The sequence below is a fragment of the Lampetra fluviatilis genome, chromosome 16, assembly GCF_964198595.1.
Source record: "Lampetra fluviatilis chromosome 16, kcLamFluv1.1, whole genome shotgun sequence".
Classification (NCBI taxonomy): domain Eukaryota; kingdom Metazoa; phylum Chordata; class Hyperoartia; order Petromyzontiformes; family Petromyzontidae; genus Lampetra; species Lampetra fluviatilis.
Genome location: NC_136290.1, coordinates 1,723,737 through 1,750,065, shown reverse-complemented (window position 1 = coordinate 1,750,065; position 26,329 = coordinate 1,723,737). Strand labels below are relative to the sequence as shown.

Sequence of the window (26,329 nt, the reverse complement as noted above, 5' to 3'; positions counted from 1 at the left end):
GTCATGAAACAGCGAGCGTGCCACATGGAAATGATCATTTTGTCAAAAACGTATAAAATGTAGGACATAGACTTTGATGGCTGGGTGCGTTGAGAATAAAAACACACAATAAAAATTGGTGTGAATGAGGAGGGACCAAAGGAATGTATGACCTGGTGTGTTATTTAAGCAGGTAGCTTTTTAAAGATGCCTCCCGTGTGAGGTCAGAGGCAATTATTGCTGGAGGCAATAAATAAATGTCACCCTGCTGTCCTAAGGATGACAATAATAAAAACCCTGCCTCTCCAACATTACTTTTAAAATTCATAATCAAGGCCTTGGTGTTTTGAGAATTAAAATAACTCCAATGTAATGTAATACCACACAGAGAGTCGGCTAACACAATAGTCAACACCCTACCTGGTTGATTACATTCTTCCAAAGATTTCTAAATTTGAGAGACAAAATACAGACGGAGAACATAACGTCGTTGTTTCACTGTGTTCTCTGTGTGTCTCTCTCTGCTTGTGTGTCTCTCTATGTGCTGTCTGTATTTTTTCTCTCTCTCAAATTTAGTAATCTTTGGAAGAACGTAATCAACCAGGTAGGGTGTTGACTGTTGTGTTAGCCGACTATCTGTGTTGTATTACATTACATTTCTAAGTTTACTAGGTTTGTTTTCTCTTTTATTCATACCTGATGACGGTTGCTTGTGTTGCTGTGTGCAGATCAAGCATGTTGGCTTTCCATTAACCTCCATGAATAGCAATTCCTCTTTTGTTGGACAACTCTACACTCAGTTTACCACATTGGCTTTCGTGACCAATATCCATAATAAAGCTTTCTTATTGTAAAGGGGAGCCGACACAAGATTGCAGGGGTCTCGTCCTTTATTCCTTTTCTTCCATCCACACCTGTCCCCAGCCGTTCCAATATCGTTCCCGCCAAAGGCCCCCTCTTCCCGCCCGTTCTCTCCTTATATCTCCTCGATCACCCCTCCCACTAACCCACCTATTGGTGGGAATCCTTCCCCTGACACCCCTACATTATTATTAAACCGCCTAAATACAAATGTCGTTAAACCCACCACCACACGACACAGCCAATTAGTAAAGGTTCTCACGTGAACAAAACGTGCTAATTCTTTACTAGTTCAGGACACCGGTGAGTTGGAAAGTAAACACAACGACGTTTCGCTGGTGATTAAAACTAGCTTCGTCAGGTGATAGCCAGAGGCCAGATTACACTTGCTAATGCATGATAGCTGTTTCACATTTTCCTTGACACATTTCTTCCGGTTCCATCGTGAGGCAATCACTAACGTGTATTTGTATTCCATGCCTGTGGCTACAGTGACCACACTGTTATTCCATCGACTAGCTTGTCACTATCAATTAGGACTTCACACTCCCCTCACTTTTTTTTTGAAACTCTGGGCTGATGTAAGTGGAACACCAAATAAACAAATTTCTCAGACTGTTCAGCAGCTTCCATAACCACGCTTGCTCATCTCATCCAGAAGAGCTTGTGAAGAGATTATAACGGTATAATTTACATCCGGTTGGAACATCCACGTTCTAAGCCAAACTATGTACGACACTTGGTCCCTGACTTAATCCATTTTCTGCAAGGCGAGTTTGCGATCCTGCACATGGCTCCATTTGATATACAAATCAAGTGAAAGATACAAGACTATATCTTGTAGCCAGTGGATCGCCTTCCATCTTATGAATTGTTTGCAACCATGCCTGCAGAAATACTCAACCATCAATTCGTCGATTGCAATATGCTCAGATATTGGCAGTCTTGTTGATCTTGTTGAAACTCAAAAAATTGGATGACTCTTGAAGAAAGGGTTACTTGTGATTTTGGTATTGTTGACATGGATCGAAGACATATCGTCAGTTATGCTAAAAATTACATTACGCTGTAGGACAAATTGATTTATCCCAAGTACATTTTGTTGGAAGAAAAGTTATGGTGGATCTAAAAAAGTCATGTAGAGCAAACTCGCTGAGAAAAAAATATTTACATTGTTTTGGGGAAAAGGCTACAATTGACAGGGTAATTATATACATTCACTAGTTAAAACAAATGAAAGCAAGATTTTATGAATGCATTTACAGGAGTAAAATAAAAAAATCTCGGCATGTTATCTGTGGACTGACTATTGTGACCATGTGCAATTTTGATTTGCTTTTGAAAATAGGCTACGAGTTTCATGCGGTTAGGGCCTGCCTGATTCTAGATTAGTTATAGGTCGAGTAAATACAAATAAATTTGGCATAAAAAGTTACTATAACCTCACACATCCATAAATCATGAAAGTTCGACGAAGGCTAAGCCATGACTCCTCAAAGAAGCACCTTGGGAAGTGGATGGAATCACGTGATAAACAGGAATACTGTACAATCTTACAGAAACAGGAAAACGGTACAGCAGCATAGACTTTGGCAAACTTTTGTAACCCGGTGGGAGCTTTGGTTAAAACAAAACATTTCCGGGCTTGGAGGTAAAACCTCTGTCGTGACACCACTGTCCCGACCGCTGCCCCGACGACCATTGCCCAGGGGCGACGTGTGAGCCGAGCAGCAGCGAGGTAAGGCTCCGTGTGAAACTCCTTTCTGTCTCTCCAGGGCTCAGTGTAAACTCGTGCATTCGCGGCGCAACCGCATCCGGTGCGCGTCCACAGCGTGGACTCGGCTCAAGTGGTGGAGTTTGAACTCCGCCGCCTTTATGCCGAATTGATAAAAAAAAAACATGCAGGACCAGGACCGGTTCACGATATTATTCGCCGCTCCGTGACCGGGAATTGAACTCAGGTAGCGGGGTGAGTTGCACCAGCCTGCTTTGCCATTGCACCACCAACCACACGAGAATGCACACTCAAGGTAAGTTAAGATAAAACTGAAAATGTAACTATGTTACTTTATTTCATTTTCGCTACAGTATTTTTTATATACAAATGTACAATATTTTTTCTCATTTATGAGTTTAACAATGCTTTCCTTTTTTATTGAACCTTACATTTCGTAACACTGACCTATGTGAATTTAAATATAGTGCATTATTGTACTCCGACTTAACAACTTACGAACGGGCCCCGGGAACCAATTATGTTCGTAAGTCAAGGACTGTCCATAAGGTAAAAGTGCTGTATACAATCTTCACGTGTCATTGCGTGTTTGCTGTTTGGCAATTGACACCCGAACGACCGTGCAAAATGAGGTGCTCCATCTCAAGTGATCATCCAGGTGAAATATATCAACAAAAAATAACGACCGGTTCGATGCGGATTGGTGGAGAGGCCTTCACCTAGCAATGGATGACACGGGCGATACATTATAAGGGGCCGTCCATAAATCACGTCACTCGATTTGGGCCGATTTTTGACCCCCCCCTCGTCACACGGCGGCACAAAGTCAGACCCCCCTCAAATATGCCGTCACAAAGCTCCACCCCCCCAAAAACCATATTTCCATTTTGAAAATAAAACATGCTTCAAATCACTTTCAACTATTGTCATTGTGCGTATTTAATGTGGTGCTGCACTCTGTTGTAGGAGAAAACATGTATTAAAAATAAGGCGTTGGAAAGCAGAAATTTTGCATAAAATGAATTTTAAAATATCTAACTAAAACTGCAGATGTTCAGAATATGATATTGAAATTCTCTTATGATTATCAAATATTAAAAGTAATTATAACTATTAAAAAAATACTTGAAACGTTGTAGTAGAACGAAGCAAAATGGAGAGTACAATTATAACAATCACATTCATTCCACAGAATGAAAAGCCCTGGTAGAATCATTAGATAAAACATGTTTAATAACAATAATTCAAAAAAAGTATACAATTTATGCATATCCATTCTCCCATGGAGAAACAAAATGCTCCTTCATAGAATAAATAGGGAGAGTATGGATCTCTTCATCCTGTGGAATGGATATTCCATTCAGATCAAGCTCTTCTTCGTCTATCCAATCTGCACTCTCTCAATTTTCTTCGTTCACCCATTACAACCATTACTTCACGTTGCCGATGTGCAGCAACTCTCTGTGACCTGATGCGTTTGGGCGGAATAATAATTGATTCCTGCTTGTGTGATACAGAGTGGCTGTGCAGCATGACTAACGACGCGAAGTATGTGTGACATTTCTTGCAAATTCTATCGCTATTCACTGATTGTATTGACGGACAGTACAATTCATATGTAATCGACCGATAAGGATTTGAAGAGTGAGGAAGGATGTCATCCACTTTCAAACTTTGTGCTGCAAACAGAGAGGGGAATTTATGAGATGCTCCGTCTGTTGTCCAATCTGGAATTTTAATACAGGGCCTTTTCGAATTTAATCGGCTTCTAATGGGGCTCCGCGCTGGCTACGTTCCAATGATTGATGGAGTTGGTCCTAGATGGACTGCAGTGGGACTCATGCTTGATATACCTCGACGATGTTATCGTCTTCAGCCGTATATTCGAAGAACATCTTGATCGGTTACGTGCTGTCCTTCTCAAAATGCGTGCGGCAAATCTCAAATTTAAGTCCCAAAAATGTCACCTGTAAAAATCCGTGTGGTATCTTGGTCACATTGTCAGTAAATCGGGCATTGCAACGGACCCTGAGAAAACAGCGTGTGTTCGGACTTGGCCGACCCCCACGTCGGTGGGGGAGTTGCGAAGTTTTATAGATCTAAATTAAGTTTTATAGGATTCGTGTCTTATCACCGTTTTGTTGCCGGGTTTGCTACCATCGCGAAACCCCTCCACGCCTTGACGGCTAAGGTTCAGAAGTTTAATTGCGCAATTAAAAAAAATTTGCACGTAAAATACTAAATCGTGCACATGATATACTCAATCGTGAGAGGTTGCATTTTTTCATTTCCATAAGGGAACTCTGTAGTTAAATCAAAGATCCTAAATGGCTCAATTCAGTCACTCATGGTTCATAGTCGGACAATGGCGAAAAGAAGCATGACGCCATTTTCTGGGCACAAAGAACTAAAATTTAATGGAGGAATAACACTGGTCAACAAAAATAATAATTCTGGCCTGGACTTTTGCAGCTGTTTTAGACTAATTTCAGGGTGCTGATTCCAAATCTGATCTCAGATTTGCTCTATCACATTTTTATGCTATCGGCATACCCCATTTTCATTGATTTTACCCGAAATTAATTATGTCACTTATGATTGCAAGTTGTTGCGAGTCAGTGACTGCTTTAGTGTTAAAATATGGTGCTGTATTTTTAGGATAGTGTGTTTATAATATAATTTAATGTAGATATCCACATTTATTTAATATTTTTCTTCTGCAGGGCGTGATCTAACAATGGCTATAACATCCGAAAGAAGGAAATGCAGTAATGACCCAGATATCTTCTGCTACATCTGTGGCAGCTTCACTTTGCAGGATCAAAGGCACAACATCAATACCTTTGTCAAGAAGGTTTATCTTGCCTACTTTAAAGTACGACTTAGAGACCAAGACAAAAATTGGGCTCCTCACAAAGTGTGTAAACCCTGTGTTGAAACTTTGCGATCATGGTCTAAAGGAAAGAATGCTAAGCTGAAGTTTGGTGCGCCAATGGTTTGGAGAGAACCTACAAACCATTTGGATAACTGCTACTTCTGCCTTGTTTAAAAGGTTTCAATAAGAAAAACACTTACAATACCCAGATATCCCATCTGCCAGACGACCAGTTAAGCACTGTGAGGAAATACCTGTGCCTGTATTTACTGAGCTACCAGAGATTGATGTTGAATCCCTCAGTTTACCTGCTTCTACAGATGATGATGATGCTCAGATCGAATATACGCCATCTGATGCAGATTGTCATGACATTTCTCTGTTTAGTCAGCCTGAATTGTATGATCTTGTAAGAGATTTCTATTTGCCAAAGCAGTCTGCTGAATTGTTGGCTTCCAGGCTGCAAGAGAAAGGACTACTCAGACCTGGCACGAGTGTCTCCTTTTATCGTAACAGAGAAGCAGCACTGCGAAAGTACTTCCATTCAGATGGTCAACTTGTTTATTGTAATGATGTTGAAGGGCTTCTTCTCAATATGGGACTGCCCGCATATGATTCAAGTGAATGGAGACTTTTTATTGACAGTAGTAAAAGGAGTTTGAAATGTGTGTTACTTCACAACAGAAATATATATGGTTCAATCCCAATAGGACACTCTGTAAAAATTATTGAAGAGTATGCCAACATCAAGATTGTTCTGGATAGATTGGAATACCATGTTCATGGATGGCTAATTTGTGTTGATTTGAAAATGGTTAATTTTCTGCTGGGTCAGCAAGGAGGTCACACCAAATACCCTTGTTTCCTGTGCTACTGGGACAGTAGGGCTACATTAGAACACTGGGTTAAAAAGAACTGGCCACCAAGAATCAGTTTGACACCTGGTGACAAGAACATCAAGAATGAGCCTCTGGTTGATAGGAATAAAATTGTATTTCCCCCACTGCACATAAAACTTGGGTTAATGAAGCAATTCGTCAAAGCTCTCTATCACACTGGAGACTGCTTCAGCTATATATGTTCAACCTTTTCAAGTCTCAGTGCCGAGAAGAAAAAGGCAGGTATATTTGATGGCCCTCAAATAAGAACACTCATCAGGGATCCACACTTTGTTACAACAATGACTGCGGCAGAGGCTAGAGCTTGGAATGCATTCTCTGATGTGGTGTGGAATTTCCTTGGGAACAGGAAAGCGGACAACTATCGAGAGATTGTGGAGGAGCTGCTCTTGAGTTTTCAAGCACTTGGATGTAGAATGAGCATCAAGGTTCACTACTTAGATAGTCACTTGGCCCAGTTTCCAGAGAACATGGGTCACGTGAGCGAAGAGCAAGGTGAACGCTTTCATCAAGACATTAAAGTTATGGAAGAACGTTACCAAGGCCGATGGGACTCAAACATGATGGCAGATTACTGCTGGTCCTTGATGAGAGACATACATCGGAGATAGTCAAAGAAGAGGTCGTTTATGCAGATGTAACATCACTATTGTGAATGACCTTTTTGTACATATTTTTCTTATCTTCACAATTCAATTCTTACATGGTAATATGCATTCACTCACATTGATATGCAGTCACTCTCACAACTTTGTGCTACGGCTCATTAAATGTTTGTTTCATTATTATTGTATATTGTATCTTATCTTATTCTTGTATGGATGTCTGTTTAGCTATTCGTATATGAGCATACATTTTCTGTTTTTATTGAAAATGCAATATTTTATATCTCAAAAACCTGATGTGATAGACAAAAACTGATTCCAGATTTGAAATCAGCACCCCAAAATTACCTTAAACCCGTTGGAATACCTTATGCCAGAAAAAGTGTGTTGACCAGTGTTATTAATCATGGAGGAAGTGTTGGCTATTGTACGCTTGACGAATGACGTATACTTAGTAGGTACTCCATGATTAATTATCCCTCCATGCAAAAAAATGGCTGTTTGATATCTTTGTACCCAAAAACTTTTCTTTTTATTATAAATGTTATCGTAACATAATAGTATAAAACTGATATTTTAAATTAATCTAACCTATAAACGTCACTTTTTGTCTGTCCGTCTGTCCCTCTGCGTACGCTCGCTTTGGAGGGATTTGGCGCTCGGGCCGTGGGGTTTAGGAAGAATCGATTCTCTGAATCGCGCAAAGTAATCGATGGTTGTAGATTCATTTAGAATCGCCCTGTTCCCGTTTAAAATAAGTTGATTATAGAGTCGAAATAAACTGCTACGAATGGGAAATATCCGGCGTTAACCGGGGCAAAAATATAATTAAAAACTCCTGAAAACGTTCAAACATAACATACCAATGCAAATAAAGCTCTGTAATTACTTTTAAACCCGACGCGCCAAGAATCGATTCTCTGAATCGCGCAAAGGAATCGATGGTTGTCGATTCATTTAGAATCGCCCTGTTCCCTTTTTAACAAACTGCGTGTACCAGACACACACATTCACACATTTTGCTTTTACATTTAACATACAAAACGTCAGCATGTTACGCTGTCATCATAGGCAAAAGTATATACACCCTCACCACTCTCCCTCACTCACCCTCACCACTCACCACTTACTATCACTCACCACTCACCATCACACACCCTCACCACTCACCCTTCTCCCTCAACACTCACGCTCACCCTCACCAATCATCCTCGCCCTCACCACCACCACTCATCCTCACCACTCACCCTCGCCACCACCACTTTCCCTTCCCACTCACGCTCACCACTCACCATCACCAACCATCCTCACCCTTACCACCACCACTCTCCCTCACCACTCTCCCTCTCCCTCACCTTAACCACTCACCCTCTCCACTCACCCTCAGCACTCACCACTCACCTTCACTACTCACCCTCACCACTCACCACTCTCACAACTCACCACTCACCCTCACCATTCACCACTCACCCTCACCACTCACCATCACTGTGGTGGTGGTACCTGCTATCATGACAGTAGTACAAGCTGACGTTTTGTATGTGTAATGTCAAAATCTAAATTAGTGAAATGTTAAGCATACTTGGCGACACGTAAGCAAGTTTTTTTTTAAAAACGGGAATAGGGTGAGTGGTGGTGGTGAGGGTGAGTGGTTAGGGTGAGTGGTGAAGGTGAGGGTGAGTGGTGATTGGTGACGGTGTGATTGGTGAGGATGAGTGGTGAGTGGTCAGGGTGAGGGTGAGTGGTGAGCGATGAGGTGAGTGAGGGTGAGTGGGCAGGGTGAGTAGTGAGGGTGAGTGGTGAGCGTCAGTGGTGAGCGTGACTGGAGAGTGGTGAGGGAGAGTGGTGAGGGTGAGTGGTGAGGGTGAATGGTGAGGGTGAGTGGTGAGGGTGAGTAGTGAGTGGGAGGGTGAGTGGTAAGTAGTGAGGGTCAGTGGTGATTGTTGAGGGTGTGATTGGTGAGGATGAGTGGTGAGTAGTGAGGGTGAGTGGTGAGGGTGAGTGGTGAGGGTGAGTGGCAGTTGTGAGTGGTGATTAGTGAGGGGTGAGGGTGAGTTGTGAGGGTGAGCAGTGAGGGTGAGTGGTGATTGGTGAGGGTGTGATTGGTGAGGGTGTGATTGGTGAGGATGAGTGGTGAGTGGTGAGTGTGAGTGGTGAGCGGTGAGGGTGAGTGGTTGTTGTGAGGGTGAGTGGTGAGGGTGAGTGGCAGTTGTGAGTGGTGATAGGTGAGCGGTGAGGGGTGAGTGGTGAGCGTGAGTGGTGAGGGTGAGTGGTGAGGGTGAGAGGTGAGGGTGAGTGGTGAGGGTGAGAGAGTGGTTAGTTTTAAGGGTGAGTGTTGAGGGTGAGTGGTGAGGTTGAGCGGTAAGGGTTAGTGGAGAGTGGTGAGTGGTGATTGGTCAGTGGTGATTGGTCAGGATGAATGGTGAGTAGTGAGGGTGAGGTTGAGTGGTGAAGTTGAGTGGTGAGGGTGAGTGGTGAGGGTGAGTGGTGGTTGTGACGGTGAGTGGTGAGTGGTGAGGGTGAGGGGTGAGTGGTGAGGGGTGAGTGGTGAGGGTGAGTGATGACGAAGAGTGGTGAGGTTGAGTGGTGAGTAGTAAGGGTGAGTGGTGATGGTGAGGGTTAGTGGTGAGGGTGAGTGGTCAGTGGTCAGTGGTGAGGGGTCAGGGTTAGTGGTGAGGGTGAGTGGTGATGGTGAGGGGTGAGTGGTGAGGGTGAGTGGTGACGGTGAGTGGTGAGGGAGAGTGGTGAGAGAGAGGGGTTAGGGTGAGTGTTGAGGGTGAATGGTGAGGGTGAGTGGTGAGGGTGAGGTTGTGTGGTGAGTAGTAAGGGTGAGTGGTGATGGTGAGGGTTAGTGGTGAGGGTGAGTGCTAAGGGTGAGGGTTAGTGGTGAGGGTGAGTGGTCAGGGTGAGTGGTGAGGGTGAGTGGTGAGCGGTGAGCGTGAGTGGTGAGGGTGAGTGGTGAGGGTGAGTGCTGAGTGCTGAGGGTGAGTGGTGAGAGAGTCGTTAGTTTTGAGGGTGAGTGGTAAGGTTGAGTGGTGAGGGTTAGTGGAGAGTGGTGATTGGTCAGTGGTGATTGGTCAGGATGAATGGTGAGTAGTGAGGGTGAGGTTGAGTGGTGAGGGTGACGGTGAGTGGTGAGGGTGAGTGGTGAGGGTGAGTGGTGAGGCTGAATGGTGAGGGTGAATGGTGAGAGTGAGTGGTGAGTGGTGATGGTGAGGGGTGAGTGGTGAGGGTGAGTGGTGAGGGTGAGGGGTGAGTGGTGAGGGGTGAGTGGTGAGGGTGAGTGGTGACGAAGAGTGGAGAGGTTGAGTGGTGAGTAGTAAGGGTGAGTGGTGATGGTGAGGGTTAGTGGTGAGGGTGAGTGGTAAGGGTGAGTGGTGAGGGTTAGTGTTGAGGGTGAGTGGTCAGAGTGAGTGGTGAGGGTGAGTGGTGAGGGTGAGTGGTGAGCGGTGAGGGTGAGTGGTTGTTGTGAGGGTGAGTGGCAGTTGTGAGTGGTGTTGGGTGAGTGGTGAGGGTGAGTGGTGAGGGTGAGTGGCAGTTGTGAGTGGTGATTAGTGAGGGGTGAGGGTGAGCGTGAGTTGTGAGGGTGAGCAGTGAGGGTGAGTGGTGATTGGTGAGGGTGTGATTGGTGAGGATGAGTGGTGAGGGTGAGTGTGAGTGGTGAGCGGTGAGGGTGAGTGGTTGTTGTGAGGGTGAGTGGTGAGGGTGAGTGGCAGTTGTGAGTGGTGATAGGTGAGCGGTGAGGGGTGAGTGGTGAGCGTGAGTGGTGAGGGTAAGTGGTGAGGGTGAGAGGTGAGGGTGAGTGCTGAGTGGTGAGGGTGAGAGAGTGGTTAGTTTTAAGGGTGAGTGTTGAGGGTGAGTGGTGAGGTTGAGCGGTAAGGGTTAGTGGAGAGTGGTGAGTGGTGATTGGTCAGTGGTGATTGGTCAGGATGAATGGTGAGTAGTGAGGGTGAGGTTGAGTGGTGAAGTTGAGTGGTGAGGGTGAGTGGTGAGGGTGAGTGGTGGTTGTGACGGTGAGTGGTGAGGGTGAGTGGTGAGGGGTGAGTGGTGAGGGGTGAGTGGTGAGGGTGAGTGATGACGAAGAGTGGTGAGGTTGAGTGGTGAGTAGTAAGGGTGAGTGGTGAGGGTTAGTGGTGAGGGTGAGTGGTCAGTGGTCAGTGGTGAGGGGTCAGGGTTAGTGGTGAGGGTGAGTGGTGAGGGGTGAGTGGTGACGGTGAGTGGTGAGGGAGAGTGGTGAGAGAGAGGGGTTAGGGTGAGTGTTGAGGGTGAATGGTGAGGGTGAGTGGTGAGGGTGAGGTTGTGTGGTGAGTAGTAAGGGTGAGTGGTGATGGTGAGGGTTAGTGGTGAGGGTGAGTGCTAAGGGTGAGTGGTGAGGGTTAGTGGTGAGGGTGAGTGGTGAGCGGTGAGGGTGAGTGGTTGTTGTGAGGGTGAGTGGCAGTTGTGAGTGGTGATGGGTGAGTGGTGAGCGTGAGTGGTGAGGGTGAGTGGTGAGGGTGAGTGCTGAGTGCTGAGGGTGAGTGGTGAGAGAGTCGTTAGTTTTGAGGGTGAGTGGTAAGGTTGAGTGGTGAGGGTTAGTGGAGAGTGGTGATTGGTCAGTGGTGATTGGTCAGGATGAATGGTGAGTAGTGAGGGTGAGGTTGAGTGGTGAGGGTGAGTGGTGAGGGTGACGGTGAGTGGTGAGGGTGAGTGGTGAGGCTGAATGGTGAGGGTGAATGGTGAGAGTGAGTGGTGAGTGGTGAGGGAGAGTGGTGAGGGTGAGTGGTGATGGTGAGGGGTGAGGGTGAGTGGTGAGGGTGAGGGGTGAGGGGTGAGTGGTGAGGGGTGAGTGGTGAGGGTGAGTGGTGACGAAGAGTGGAGAGGTTGAGTGGTGAGTAGTAAGGGTGAGTGGTGATGGTGAGGGTTAGTGGTGAGGGTGAGTGGTAAGGGTGAGTGGTGAGGGTTAGTGTTGAGGGTGAGTGGTCAGAGTGAGTGGTGAGGGTGAGTGGTGAGGCTGAATGGTGAGGGTGAATTGTGAGAGTGAGTGGTGAGTTGTGAGGGAGAGTGGTGAGGGTGAGTGGTGATGGTGAGGGGTGAGTGGTGAGGGTGAGGGGTGAGTGGTGAGGGTGAGTGGTGACGAAGAGTGGAGAGGTTGAGTGGTGAGTAGTAAGGGTGAGTGGTGATGGTGAGGGTTAGTGGTGAGGGTGAGTGGTAAGGGTGAGTGGTGAGGGTTAGTGTTGAGGGTGAGTGGTCAGAGTGAGTGGTGAGGGTGAGTGGTGAGGGTGAGTGGTGAGCGGTGAGGGTGAGTGGTTGTTGTGAGGGTGAGTGGCAGTTGTGAGTGGTGTTGGGTGAGTGGTGAGGGTGAGTGCTGAATGGTGAGGGTGAGTGGTGAGAGAGTCGTTAGTTTTGAGGGTGAGTTGTGAGGTTGAGTGGTGGGGGTTAGTGGAGAGTGGTGAGTGGTGATTGGTCAGTGGTGATTGGTCAGGATGAATGGTGAGTAGTGAGGGTGAGGTTGAGTGGTGAAGTTGAGTGGTGAGGGTGAGTGGTGAGGGTGAGTGGTGGTTGTGACGGTGAGTGGTGAGTGGTGAGGGTGAGGGGTGAGGGGTGAGTGGTGAGGGTGAGTGATGACGAAGAGTGGTGAGGTTGAGTGGTGAGTAGTAAGGGTGAGTGGTAATGGTGAGGGTGAGTGGTGAGTGGTCAGTGGTGAGGGGTCAGGGTTAGTGGTGAGGGTGAGTGGTGATGGTGAGGGGTGAGTGGTGAGTGGTGACGGTGAGTGGTGAGGGAGAGTGGTGAGAGAGAGGGGTTAGGGTGAGTGTTGAGGGTGAATGGTGAGGGTGAGTGGTGAGGATGAGTGGTGAGGTTGAGTGGTGAGTAGTAAGGGTGAGTGGTGATGGTGAGGGTTAGTGGTGAGGGTTAGTGCTAAGGGTGAGTGGTGAGGGTTAGTGGTGAGGGTGAGTGGTCAGGGTGAGTGGTGAGGGTTAGTGGAGAGTGGTGAGTGGTGATTGGTCAGTGGTGATTGGTCAGGATGAATGGTGCGTAGTGAGGGTGAGTGGTGAGGGTGAGTGGTGAGGCTGAATGGTGAGGGTGAATGGTGAGAGTGAGTGGTGAGTGGTGAGGGAGAGTGGTGAGGGTGAGTGGTGATGGTGAGGGGTGAGGGGTGAGTGGTGAGGGTGAGTGGTGACGAAGAGTGGAGAGGTTGAGTGGTGAGTAGTAAGGGTGAGTGGTGATGGTGAGGGTTAGTGGTGAGGGTGAGTGGTAAGGGTGAGGGTTAGTGTTGAGGGTGAGTGGTCAGAGTGAGTGGTGAGGGTGAGTGGTGAGGGTGAGTGGTGAGCGGTGAGGGTGAGTGGTTGTTGTGAGGGTGAGTGGCAGTTGTGAGTGGTGTTGGGTGAGTGGTGAGTGGTGAGGGTGAGTGGTGAGGGTGAGTGCTGAGTGGTGAGGGTGAGTGGTGAGAGAGTCGTTAGTTTTGAGGGTGAGGTTGAGTGGTGAGGGTTAGTGGAGAGTGGTGATTGGTCAGTGGTGATTGGTCAGGATGAATGGTGAGTAGTGAGGATGAGGTTGAGTGGTGAAGTTGAGTGGTGAGGGTGAGTGGTGAGGGTGAGTGGTGGTTGTGACGGTGAGTGGTGAGTGGTGAGGGGTTAGGGGTGAGTGGTGAGGGTGAGTGATGACGAAGAGTGGTGAGGTTGAGTGGTGAGTAGTAAGGGTGAGTGGTGACGGTGAGGGTGAGTGGTGAGTGGTCAGTGGTGAGGGGTCAGGGTTAGTGGTGAGGGTGAGTGGTGATGGTGAGGGGTAAGTGGTGAGGGTGAGTGGTGAGTGGTGAGGGTGAGTGGTGAGTGGTGACGGTGAGTGGTGAGGGAGAGTGGTGAGAGAGAGGGGTTAGGGTGAGTGTTGAGGGTGAATTGTGAGGGTGAGTGGTGAGGATGAGTGGTGAGGTTGAGTGGTGAGTAGTAAGGGTGAGTGGTGATGGTGAGGGTTAGTGGTGAGGGTGAGTGCTAAGGGTGAGTGGTGAGGGTTAGTGGTGAGGGTGAGTGGTCAGGGTGAGTGGTGAGGGTTAGTGGAGAGTGGTGAGTGTTGATTGGTCAGGATGAATGGTGCGTAGTGAGGGTGAGGTTGAGTGGTGAGGTTGAGTGGTGAGGGTGAGTGGTGCGGGTGAATGGTGGTTGTGACGGTGAGTGGTGAGGGTGAGTGGTGAGGCTGAATGGTGAGGGTGAATGGTGAGAGTGAGTGGTGAGGGAGAGTGGTGAGGGTGAGTGGTGATGGTGAGGGTGAGTGGTGAGGGTGAGTGGTGACGAAGAGTGGAGAGGTTGAGTGGTGAGTAGTAAGGGTGAGTGGTGATGGTGAGGGTTAGTGGTGAGGGTGAGTGGTCAGGGTGAGTGGTCAGGGTGAGTGGTGAGGGTGAGTGGTGAGGGTGAGTGGTGAGCGGTGAGGGTGAGTGGTTGTTGTGAGGGTGAGTGGCAGTTGTGAGTGGTGATGGGTGAGTGGTGAGCGTGAGTGGTGAGGGTGAGTGGTGAGGGTGAGTGCTGAGTGGTGAGGGTGAGTGCTGAGAGAGTCGTTAGTTTTGAGGGTGAGTGGTGAGGTTGAGTGGTGAGGGTTAGTGGAGAGTGGTGAGTGGTGATTGGTCAGTGGTGATTGGTCAGGATGAATGGTGAGTAGTGAGAGTGAGGTTGAGTGGTGAGGTTGAGTGGTGAGGGTGAATGGTGAGAGTGAGTGGTGAGGGAGAGTGGTGAGGGTGAGTGGTGATGGTGAGGGGTGAGTGGTGAGGGTGAGTGGTGAGGGTGAGTGGTGAGTGGTCAGTGGTGAGGGTGAGTGGTGAGGGGTGAGGGTGAGGGGTGAGTGGTGAGTGGGGAGGGTGAGTGCTGAGGGTGTGGTGAGAGTGAGTGGTGAGGGTGAGTGGTGAGGGTGAGTGGTTAGGATTTGTGATGATGGTGAGTGGTGAGGTTGAGTGGCAGTTGTGAGTGGTGATGGGTGAGTGGTGAGCGTGAGTGGTGAGTGGTGAGGGTAAGGGTGAGTGGTGAGTGGTCAGTGGTGAGGTTGAGTGGTGAGTAGGAAGGGTGAGTGGTGGGTGGTGAGGGTGAGTGGTGAGGTTGAGTGGTGAGTAGGAAGGGTGAGTGGTGAGTGGGGAGGGTGAGTGGTCAGGGGTGAGGGTTAGTGGTGAGGTTGAGTGGTGAGTAGGAAGGGTGAGTGGGGAGGGTGAGTGGTCAGTGGTGAGGGGTCAGGGTTAGTGGTGATTGTGAGTGGTGAGGGTGAGTGGTGAGGGTTAGTGGTGAGGGGTGATTGGTGGTGGTGAGGGTGAGTGCTAAGGGTGAGTGGTGAGGGTTAGTGGTGAGGGTGAGTGGTCAGGGTGAGTGGTGAGGGTTAGTGGAGAGTGGTGAGTGGTGATTGGTCAGTGGTGATTGGTCAGGATGAATGGTGAGTAGTGAGGGTGAGGTTGAGTGGTGAAGTTGAGTGGTGAGGGTGAGTGGTGAGGGTGAGTGGTGGTTGTGATGGTGAGTGGTGAGGGTGAGTGGTGAGGGGTGAGTGGTGAGGGGTGAGTGGTGAGGGTGAGTGATGACGAAGAGCGGTGAGGTTGAGTGGTGAGTAGTAAGGGTGAGTGGTGATGGTGAGGGTTAGTGGTGAGGGTGAGTGGTCAGTGGTCAGTGGTGAGGGGTCAGGGTTAGTGGTGAGGGCGAGTGGTGATGGTGAGGGGTGAGGGTGAGTGGTGAGTGGTGACGGTGAGTGGTGAGGGAGAGTGGTGAGAGAGAGGGGTTAGGGTGAGTGTTGAGGGTGAATGGTGAGGGTGAGTGGTGAGGGTGAGGTTGTGTGGTGAGTAGTAAGGGTGAGTGGTGATGGTGAGGGTTAGTGGTGAGGGTGAGTGCTAAGGGTGAGTGGTGAGGGTTAGTGGTGAGGGTGAGTGGTGAGCGGTGAGGGTGAGTGGTTGTTGTGAGGGTGAGTGGCAGTTGTGAGTGGTGATGGGTGAGTGGTGAGTGGTGAGCGTGAGTGGTGAGGGTGAGTGGTGAGGGTTAGTGGTGAGAGTGAGTGGTGAGGGTGTGTGGTGATTGGTGATTGGTGAGGGTGAGTGGTGAGGGTGAGGGAGATTGGTGAGGGAGATTGGTGAGTGGTGAGTTGTGATGGTGAATGGTGAGGGTGAGTAGTGAGTGGGAGTGGTGAGGATGAGTGGTGAGGGTGAGTTGTGAGTGGTGAGTGGTGAAAGGTATTGTCAAAGCCCAGTGGGCTTTGACAATACCTTAGTATATATGTAAGGTTATTAAGAAATATATTTTTCACCCGGGCAACGCCGGGTACTTCTGCTAGTATTTAATAAACAAATGTGTGTGATTAAAAATTATGTCGATTGATATGACAGGAATAATAGTACTTACGTTTTGAAAATTCTTATTCGAAACTGTCAAGCGTTTTTAATATAACGACTGCATTAAAATTGTATTTGCACTTCTTGACGAAGTATTCTTTCTTTTTTTCTTCTTTCTTCTCTTTCTTATATATAAAAGTTTCTGCGCGCGCGCTTGAGGGATTTGGCTCTCAAACGATGGGGTTAATGTCGAATTTTTTTGCCAGACAGCACGCCCTAAGCCCCGCGTTGGGAATAGGCTATTTTTCACGTCTGACACCTTTAAATTAGTTACATTAGAGTTTTTTTGTATATTTTTATTAAATTATTTAGTCAGCTTAACTACTATTTATTTATTTCCCTTCGCCGCGCGCTGGGTCACAACGCAGCCAGCTGCACTTGCACACAGCGCCCACTAGCTTACCCCCTGGCAATCCACACGCGCCATCGCCCAAGGTAAGTCTCACACTTTTGCATTATATGCATTCATATAAGACCTAAGTCCCACAAATGAGTCTTATAAGCATTTATCTCATTACACTTTGCACTGCTCACATGGGTTGCCCCTAGCAACGCACACACGATCGCCACATTTTAATTCGCCTTACACATGCAGCAAAACACCAAATACGTACATTCTTCACAGTGTGATGTCCTCTTCTCCCCACCCCACCCCACTGATACCGCAATGCGTCCTGAAACAACTATAGAGCCCCTACATATCATTATTATAGCGCTTACATGCCATTATTGTCGCGTGGCCGGGGAGACCGACCCAGCCCCCAGCCTGCCAAGGTGACACCTCGGCGGCCTGGGAAATCTAGGCGAGCCCGGGGGCTCTGCACGGGACTAGGCCTCACCACGGCACTCTGTCTGCTTACTACTTTGTGCTATACATTCCATATATACTGCTATACAGTCATCATGTACTACTTTAGTGCTAGCAGGTACCACCACAGTCACTATGCACTGCTGTCATCATAGCAGGTACCACCATTGTCGCTTGCCCTGCTGTAATCATAGCAGCTTACACCACAGTATGCACTCCTGTAGGGAAAGCAGCTACAACCACACTGTGCACTGCTGTAATCATAGCAGGGACCACCACATTCAGTATGCACTGCTGTTGTTAAACCATGTACCACCACAGTATGCAATGCTGTTATCATAGCAGCTACCACCACAGTCAGTATGCACTGTTGTACTGATAGCAGGTACCACCACAGTATGCACTGCTCTTGTCATACCAGGTACCACCACTGTCAGTGTGCACTGCCTTTGTGATGGCAGGTTACACCACAGTCACTAGGCACTGCTGTAGTGATACCATGAACCACCACAGTCAGTTTGCATTGCTGTATTTGAAGCAGGTACCACCACAGTCGGTATGCACTGCTGTAGTGATAGTGCATACCGTCGATGTGTGTGTGCCTAAGTCCACGTATGTGTGTTAGTCAATGTGTGTGCGTGGTGTGCGTGTGTAGACAACTACTTTTTAAAAATTGAGTTACGTCCATGTGTGCGTGTGGGTCGATGTGCGTGTCTGCGGCGATGTGTGTGTAAGTCGATGTGTCTGTGTGTGTGAGTCAATGTGTGTGTGTGTGAGTCTGTGTGTCAGAGTCAATGTGTTTGTGTGTGTGAGTCGATATGTCTGTGTGTTTGTGTCAGTCGGTGTGCGTGTGTGTTAGTCGCTGTGTGTGAGTCAATGAAAGTACATTTCTTTCTGTGTGTGTTTTGGTCCATGTGTGCGTGTGAGTCCATGTGTGTGTGTGTGCGTACGTCCATGTGTGTGTGCTCTATGTGCGTGTGTGAGTCCATGTATGTTTGTGTGGGAGTCTATGTGTGTCAGTCAATGTGTGTATGTGTGAGAGTCCATGTGTGTGTGCGTCGATATGTGTGTGTGTGTAAGTTCATATGTCTGTGTGTGTAAGTCGATGTGTGTCTGTAAGTCGATGTATGCATGGGTCCATGTGTGTGTGTAAGTCCCTGTGTGTGTGTAGGTCAATGTGTCTGTGAGTCTATGTATATGTGTGTGAGTCCATATGTGTGTGTAAGTCTATGTGTGTGTGTGAGTCGATGTGTGTGTAACTCAGCAGCAGCGTCTCCAACTCCTCCTCTGAATGAGCAGTTATTACCAAATCATCGGCATACATAACGTGGTTGACCAATAGGGAGCCATCCCTTGATGGCACCCGGGCATCGATCAGCCTTCCATTATATCTGTACCAAATGGAAATTTCCCCGGTACAGCTATTGAAGGCTTCACGAACTACGCAGTCAAAATAGATGTTAAATAATATGGGAGCCAGAGGACATCCCTGCCACACCCCAAGGTGTACAGGGAAAGGCTCTGACTCCCGGCCACGTAGTTTTACCCGGGCCCGCTCACCATCATGAATGTCCTTAATGATCGTGAGCAGAGGGTCAGGGACTCCGAAAGCACGAAGAACAACCTGCTGAGACTGGAGCGTGCCACTAAGAGGTGGGGCCTTACCATCATCCCCACCAAAACTAAGTACCTGCCTGGGTATTTTGTACCATCGGACACTCCACCCCCACAACTCCCAATCGGTGATGGGGCAGTAGTGGAGAGAGTGGAGAGTTTCTCATACCTGGACAGTCTGCTCATGACCAGCTTCGGTTTAACAGCAGATGTCTCCGAATTAGTCGAGCGGCATTATCTTTTTATTGGTTGCGTAACGCTGTGTGGAAGCTACCTGGTCTGTCGCTCCGCACGAAGCTTCAGGTCTTCTCGGCCAGTCATTCCCTCACTTCTCTACGCTTGCGAAACGTGGAACCCCCTAATGGAACATCTTCGCCGGTTACAAACATTTAGGCTGGCCTGCCTACGATCCATCCTGGGTTTAACCAGGCTGGATTGTGTGAGGAGCTCACAAATCCTTGAAAGATGTGGACAAAGTCCCATCGGTGAGCTCCTCCAGCAGGCAAGGCTGCGTTGGCTGGGCCATGTAGCCCGCATGCATAGCTACCGCATGCCTAAACAGCTTTTGTTAGGTCGGATCGTGGGGCTAAATGGGCGCGGCACGGGCTACAGAAGAGATGGAGTGATGTCCTACAAGAGAATATGGAGCTGAGTGGACCTGCCGATGACTGGTACCAGTTGTGTCAAGATCGGCCTCTGTGGAGGAGGCTCGTGAATTACGCTACTGGCCAGTTGGAGGCAGTCCAACAACAACGGAGGGCGTAGGAGCGACGCTCACAACAATTGGCGGAGCGTTGGGTGTCCAAAGCATAGCAAGTTGGCACAGTAAGAGGCACAGGTGGTGCATTAGCCAGTCGTCTCAGTCGACCTGTGGCATCTGGGTTTGCCCCGTGACCTGCCAGCGGGCGTTCGACACTTCACGTGGCCTCAAGGTGCACATAGCCTGGCACAAGCGTTGTGGTGACGTCACCGCCATTTAGTGCCGAATGGCGGTTGTTGTATGGTAGTGATATTTTTTACACTTTTCATTATTTTTCTATCTACGTGACTTTACTGAAAGACAAAATGAATGTACATTAATAATGTTTGTGTGCAGACAACTAATTTTTCTATTACCGCATTTTCCCGCATATAACCCGAGGGGTATACCACTTTTTACAAACAAAACAAGATCCTGCGGGGTATATGGAGGTGCGGGCTATCCCAAAAATATTTTACACGTGTGACATGTCATAACTCGTTACATTTTTTCATGGTAGGACTATCCACTATGCAACACTTACCTTTGACTAAAGCACTGCTGAATAAACCACTCACACTAAAATTGCACATGTTATCACATTTTAAATGAATTGTTTATACAATTAAACGACAATGTTTGAAGTGCGCGCACTGTTTACCGGCGACGGGAGAGCTGGGGGGAGAGAGAGGTGGGGGGCGAGGCAACGGCATTACCGTAGTTCTGCTATTATCTGCGCAGTGCGCAATCTACCAGTGCTAAAACTGTACCTATCTACCAGTTATGTGTTACTTATTTATTGGATATTTACTTTTGTTACTTATTTACTGTTTTAAGTTCACTCGTTTCCGGTTAGTTTGTTTTGTTTGTGCTACATTATGATTTTAATGTTAACAATTGATAGTGGAATGTATTACAAATGTAAACTTCGTATTAATATGATGGAATTAAGCTGCGGTAATGACGTTAAAGATATGAATGCATGCGGGGTATATGGAGGTACGGGCTATCTGAAATTATTTTTTACACAAAACGCTATTTTTGCGGGGTATATGCGTCTGCGGGTTATATGCAGGAAAATACGGTACTTGCTTCTTTCGCTCAACTAATCTACACAGAAACCTAGTATTTTAATAATCACCTTGCAAATATTCACATACTTTCGTTTTTGCGCTCACAACTAATAATTTATTAATAACTTGGTCTGCATTGATATATTTGTTATTGTGTCAAATCACGTTGATAGGTACATATTTTTTAAATAATCACCTTGCAAATATTACAATCATAATGTTTGTGTGCGGACAACTAATATTTCTGTTCTTTGCTTCTTCTGCTAAACTCATGTACATAGAAAGTGTGTAAGTCGATGTGTGTGTCTGTCTTTTTCGCCCGGGCAACGCCGGGTACTTACCGCTAGTTCTCTATAAAAGTGTGACGTAGTTTGACTTCCGGTTCTTATGTTTAACATAATATAATCTGTACTATAAATAAAAGGTGACCTTAATCAATTTAAATAATCAAAACATTCATAATTAAAATTAATTATATTTAATTAAGTAGAACGTGTTGTTTATATTTATTTAAAGGTGCGCATTTTTACATCATGTCACATTTCTCAAACCCACCCTCCCCCCCTCGTCACACATCGTCACAAATGTCTGGCCCTCCTCCCCCCCAGGTGCATGACATCATTTATGGACGGCCCCTAAGGACTGATGGTGAAGTGATTTTTTGGTGGTAACTATAATGTCATTCGGATTTTTCCTAGTAGGGAGCATTTCGTCGAGCCTGTGAGTGTTCAAGAGTGTGAATGAGTAAGATCAAATGTGTGTGGGTATTGAGTATTTAAATATTTTTTCACGAATATTTTAGAAAGAGTGAAAGTGAGCGAATGGGTAAAGGAGTATGCATTTTAGAAGTGATTGAGTGTGTAAGAGTGAGCGGGTGTACTTAAACGTGAGGACATGATGAGAGGCGGATGAGAACAGGTTGAAGTGATTGTAACGTCGTACTCAGATTGTAAATATGGTGGATTTGCTCTCCAATACACCGGTGTGCTGTACTAGTAACGAATTGGCATGTTCTGTTTACGTGACAAACCTTAATAATTGGCTGTGTCGCGATCGAACCCAAAAAAGCTATATTATGGAAGGTTGAAGTGCTTTTGCTAAACTGACCTTACTAATGAGAATGAGCACAGCAGTGTGCCTGAAGAAAACGTTTTAAACATTGGATATTACCGGTTATGACATACAGATCATAAACAATGTTAAATAAAATGGACCAAAAGCTGAAAAGTGCACAAAGGAGAATGGAACGATGCATGAAATGACACTGAGAGACACAAAGAGGAAATAAATACACGAATTAGAGAACAAATGAAAGATTGATGCATATTTTGACTTCATAAAAGTCGCTTGGGCAGGACACATGGCAAAAAGGGATGATGGCTGATCTCATAGTGACAGCCAGATAAATTAATGCACCCGAGAGGCTGTCCACTGCAGAGATTTAGCTCGCTCATGTAATCGATGTGTTTCTGTATTGCAGTACCGTCATGAGCATTAGCGACATCGTCAGAATTATCAGCAGGCCAATAGATAATTAAAAATAACTTTAAAAAAAATATATAACCCCCTTCCTAAAGCATTATATAAACTAGCTTAAAAAAACATTTGACCCAAACATTATAAAACGACATCCCAGAGATGGATGATGTGTTCTGTGTTGAAAAGTAATTTTAAATTGGTTTTATATCAACGGTTCAGCCTACTAAACCGGCTCACATTCTTGTATGTAGACAGAGGCAACAGAGGTTACACAAAATGCGTGGGTGCGGGTGAGCTTCTGATATTTTTGGTTGCCCCTAATGCTAAGGTCATAACTAATAAGGACCGTGAGGGTAACCTTCCCAACCCTGTTTACCTCGCTCTCACACCGTGTGTGTTATGTTTTTCCATTAACCAATGTTTCATGTAAGTTGGATGCAGTTGATGAATGTTTCTTTGCTCAAACTTTGGAGTAAATAGTGTTTGTACATTATACATGAAACATGCAAATCATGGCATTTCTGAACTACTGACTAAAATAGAAAATCTACTTGTTTTTTCATTGTTACATTAAGTTATAATTTTAGGAGTAGCTTATCCAAAGTATTTAAAGTCCAAACAACAAGCTTGTATTTTTTAAATCGTATAATATGTTAATTGAATAATCTCAGTCATTTTCATTTAAATATGATCCCTAATCCAAAGTTATAATAAGTAATGCCAAAGAACACTTTGTTCCTACATCTACAAAAAACACAGCAGCCACTTGTGGTTCCTTACAGGAACAATTCTGGGTGCACTAAATCCACACACGTACAACTTGTGAGAGCTTGTGTGATCTCAGGAAATGTTGGCAATGTCATGGGCACTGGTTCCAAACATTTTCCTTCCCTTTTCTATCCAAAGTTTAGGGCTGAAGGCAGATCTGGGGCAGCTACGTAGGCTCGTTTCTGCGCAAGTGGGCCAAGAGGGACTTTAGCAGATGGTGATTAAATGTTTCCTCATTTGGTGGAAGACATCTTAAATACATTGTGTTTCCACTGTTGAAGAAATGTGCATGAAGTCCTGATAGGGAAGTGAAATCACACCCACCATTAAAAGCCATTATAGCATTCCGAACTTCCTTGATTAGCTCATCTGTGACTTTACATTGTCCACATAATCTACAACATCATGTTTCTACAAGGTAAGAAGTATGATTGAACCAATGCTCCAGATAAGATGCACTCCTAGAAGGCCATGCAACTGGTGGGTTATGTATAAAATACCTTTATCTTTTTTACGTGGATAGACATTTTAGGAGGTGTTATTGTTAAGTCAATATGATTCATTCTTCGCATCCTGCCATGAAATTCGGTGAAATATTTTTATGGTCACTGGAATGCTGAATTTGCACAGATACAACGCATATCTTAACTGTGATGTACACTCATTCAAAAGTTTCCCTCTGCAACGTTAATCGGTATGGTTTAAATGTTTAAGGGAAGAGCTGGCGGTTGAGAAATATCTAGACAAAAAAGGAAGGACAAGTTTCATTTAATATTGACACATGATAAGCATGAAAAAAATTGCCTGCCTAAAGAGGAATATCAAATTGTAATAGACAGGAAAAGACTGAGAGCACGTTAAATATGGGTGTAATTTCATGTTAGGGCAGCATGTGTTGGTAAGAAGTGTTACCAACGTGTGGCGCTCTGTGGCACGCCGTCTTGAATGCTTTTCGGGCGGAAGGCATCTCGCGCTGTGTCCCTCGGGCGCTAGATAACACCCACATACGTAGTTCTAACGCACTCGTGCTAACCACACTGCTATGCTGCATGAAGCTCAATAATTTGATACAAATGCTTCATTTTTATTTATTTGATGAGCTATTTCATAATGTTTCATAGTTATCGATTTGGAGGTTTTACATTTTATCATGATAAAAGCTTCATGATCATGTAGTATATTTAGCAAATTATCCTTATATCATGATTATCATTGTTAATTTTTACGGGTTTAAATATTATTTCTGAACAGTATTAATGAAATAACGAATATTATACAACTTTTCTGAATATTTTTACAGCATTGTGGTTATATGACCACTTTCTGACACCATGCACATCATAATGTTACACATTTTACAGATAATAATTGTAAAGACTTATGGCAGGCTTATGTTGAGTGAACTTTAGTGGAATAATGTTTAAGTCGTCTGTGCTTTCAATAAATCAAAGCACAAAACAAGATGATAAAAATGTTAAATGGTTAAAAAGTTAAGGCAAACTGATATCACAATAATATCGTGAAACTTACTTTATTTAAAAACATTATACCCCAACAACCATAGTTTTCACGAAAACATGGCATGTGTCCTCAGACAGATGGACCAACCAACATATAATCCTCAGGCATAGCAATAAGTAACGTATAAAATCCCTAAAAAGGTTGACCCTCAGCCATGCTGTATCTTGGCATGAAACTGGCTTCTGTTTCTCCCTGAGGCTGCACTCTCTTCTTCATAGGCTGGTGTTTTGTGTCATGGCTGTGTTTAGTCTAATTTGCACTGCCCCTATGACTTTGGCCAATCCTACAAGGAAGCTTGAGCGCCAGACCATGCCCAGTCAGCCAGTGAGGTTTTGATGTCTTAGCCTGAGGCCATAACTGTGTGCACCTGCCTGATCCATCGGTTGAGTGTGCACCACCCTACATTTTTCAAATATTGAGTTATAAAGACAATGCCGTACATACTCTACCAGTCCTTAAATTTTTTATTTGGAATTGCCTTTATTTTTTTTATGAAGTTGAAAGAAATGACTGTAAACCGTACAACACATTTGCAGGTAATGTGTTATGTTTTTGTGTTTCAGGTTACGCACTGACGCAGGCCTTCGTTGTCTGCGTGGGCCTCAGTATGGAGACTCCCAGAAAGGACCCTGCGGTGTTTGTGGCCTCTCAGTTGCCCTCAGATGCACGGTTCATGGCGGTGCTTGCCAATGGGTACCTGGGCACCCAGGTGTACGGCCGCTCGCTGCACATGGGCGACGTTTACAACGGGAATGGGACGGAGAGTCACCGTGCGCATATCCCCTCCACGCTCAATGTGCTGCTCTCGAACACAGGCCCAGGGGAGCTCCTGTATGGCCTCAACACCAGGAAAGGTACGCACTGTTGCAGGCACTGATGCCTTGTGCCATTTGTGTGTCAAGAACATCCACACTTCTTCTTGGTTCTTTCGGTAAAGTCACGTAGAAGGGAAATAATAAAATAATAAAAATAAAACATAACATAATTTCACGACGTTTCGGCCACAACGCAAGCAGCCGTCCTCAGGTGAAGACGCTGTCTTCCCGACAGACATGTTCTTCACCTGAGGACGGCTGCTTGCTTTGTGGCCGAAACGTCGTGAGAATAATTTTATGATGTTGTATTTTATTATTTTATTATTTCCCTTCTACGTGACTTTACCGAAAGAACCAAGAAGATGAATCCCTGCAGTCACGAAAGCTTTAAATCGAAACATCCACACTGCCCAGAAGTGTGCGCTTGTCTTCCATGACTATATGACCATCAATTTTTCACAATGGTTTTTGATTGCTGTGTATTTTGTGTTTTATTACAGTAGCATTTAGAAGTACAATGAAACGCATAAATGTGTAGTGACTGTGATTGTCACTGTGTGGTGCCGGGCTTACGAAGCCATAGCGGATAATGTGTTGGCATTACGTGTAGCCTGCTCACTGGGCGTAGTACCAGCCCTAGCGGGGCTTGGGTGAGCGCTGGTCAGCGCGGAGGCACCACGTACAGTGTGGGGTGCGGGCTCCCGGTGAGGGAGCGAGAGGGAGCGTCAGCCAGCCAGGGTTACGTTAGGGCATGATACGCCGGTTGACCTGCAGACACGTGACCGGATGATATTGGAGAGAGGCCACCGGTGGATGGGGGCCGCTGGGCGGTCACGTGGTTTAAAATAGCTTTCGGGGAGCCTTCGGGAAAGAGCTCGAGAGATCTAGAAGGTGGGCGGGGAGAAGGGCGGAGCCAGCCCCAGCCCAGGACGATATAATGGGGGCCCCGTGAGGGGCTCGGGGTTCTTCGTGTTGCTGGTGATGTAGATCCTCGTTGGGTAAAAGAAGCCTCTAGCCTTGCGGCCCGGGACCCAGCTTGTGGTCCGGGCCGGGATAGCAAACCGTGTCTAGTTCTGCCGTAGCGTGGCTAGATGAGCATTCAACACCCAAGTGTAGGTTGTGTTATGTTATGGTGCTCTTTTTAGTGACAACCTTACTAGTTGGCTGTGCCGGGTGCTGTCGGGTTTTACATTTATATATTTACGCGATCTAAGCCAAAAAAAACCTTATGGATAA

At 46.3% G+C, this 26,329-nt stretch overlaps 1 protein-coding gene across 10 annotated transcripts in view; it reads left to right on the top strand.

The window, feature by feature from the left end:
• The first annotated feature begins 2,503 nt into the window (after positions 1-2,503).
• PGGHG (protein-glucosylgalactosylhydroxylysine glucosidase) overlaps positions 2,504-26,329 on the top strand; it is a 60,140-nt gene continuing 36,314 nt past the window's right edge. For 3 of the 10 annotated variants that reach the window (XM_078863521.1, XM_078863525.1, XM_078863516.1), the window contains exons 1-4: positions 2,526-2,578; positions 21,119-21,177; positions 22,896-23,175; positions 24,842-25,132. In XM_078863521.1, coding sequence (XP_078719647.1) covers positions 23,163-23,175; positions 24,842-25,132 — 304 coding nt within the window. In that variant the 5' untranslated portion in view covers positions 2,526-2,578; positions 21,119-21,177; positions 22,896-23,162. Of the gene's footprint in view, positions 2,579-16,658; positions 16,712-21,116; positions 21,178-22,895; positions 23,176-24,841; positions 25,133-26,329 lie in introns of those variants that run through there. The other 7 variants (XM_078863517.1, XM_078863519.1, XM_078863523.1 and 4 more) reach the window with 7 other exon arrangements.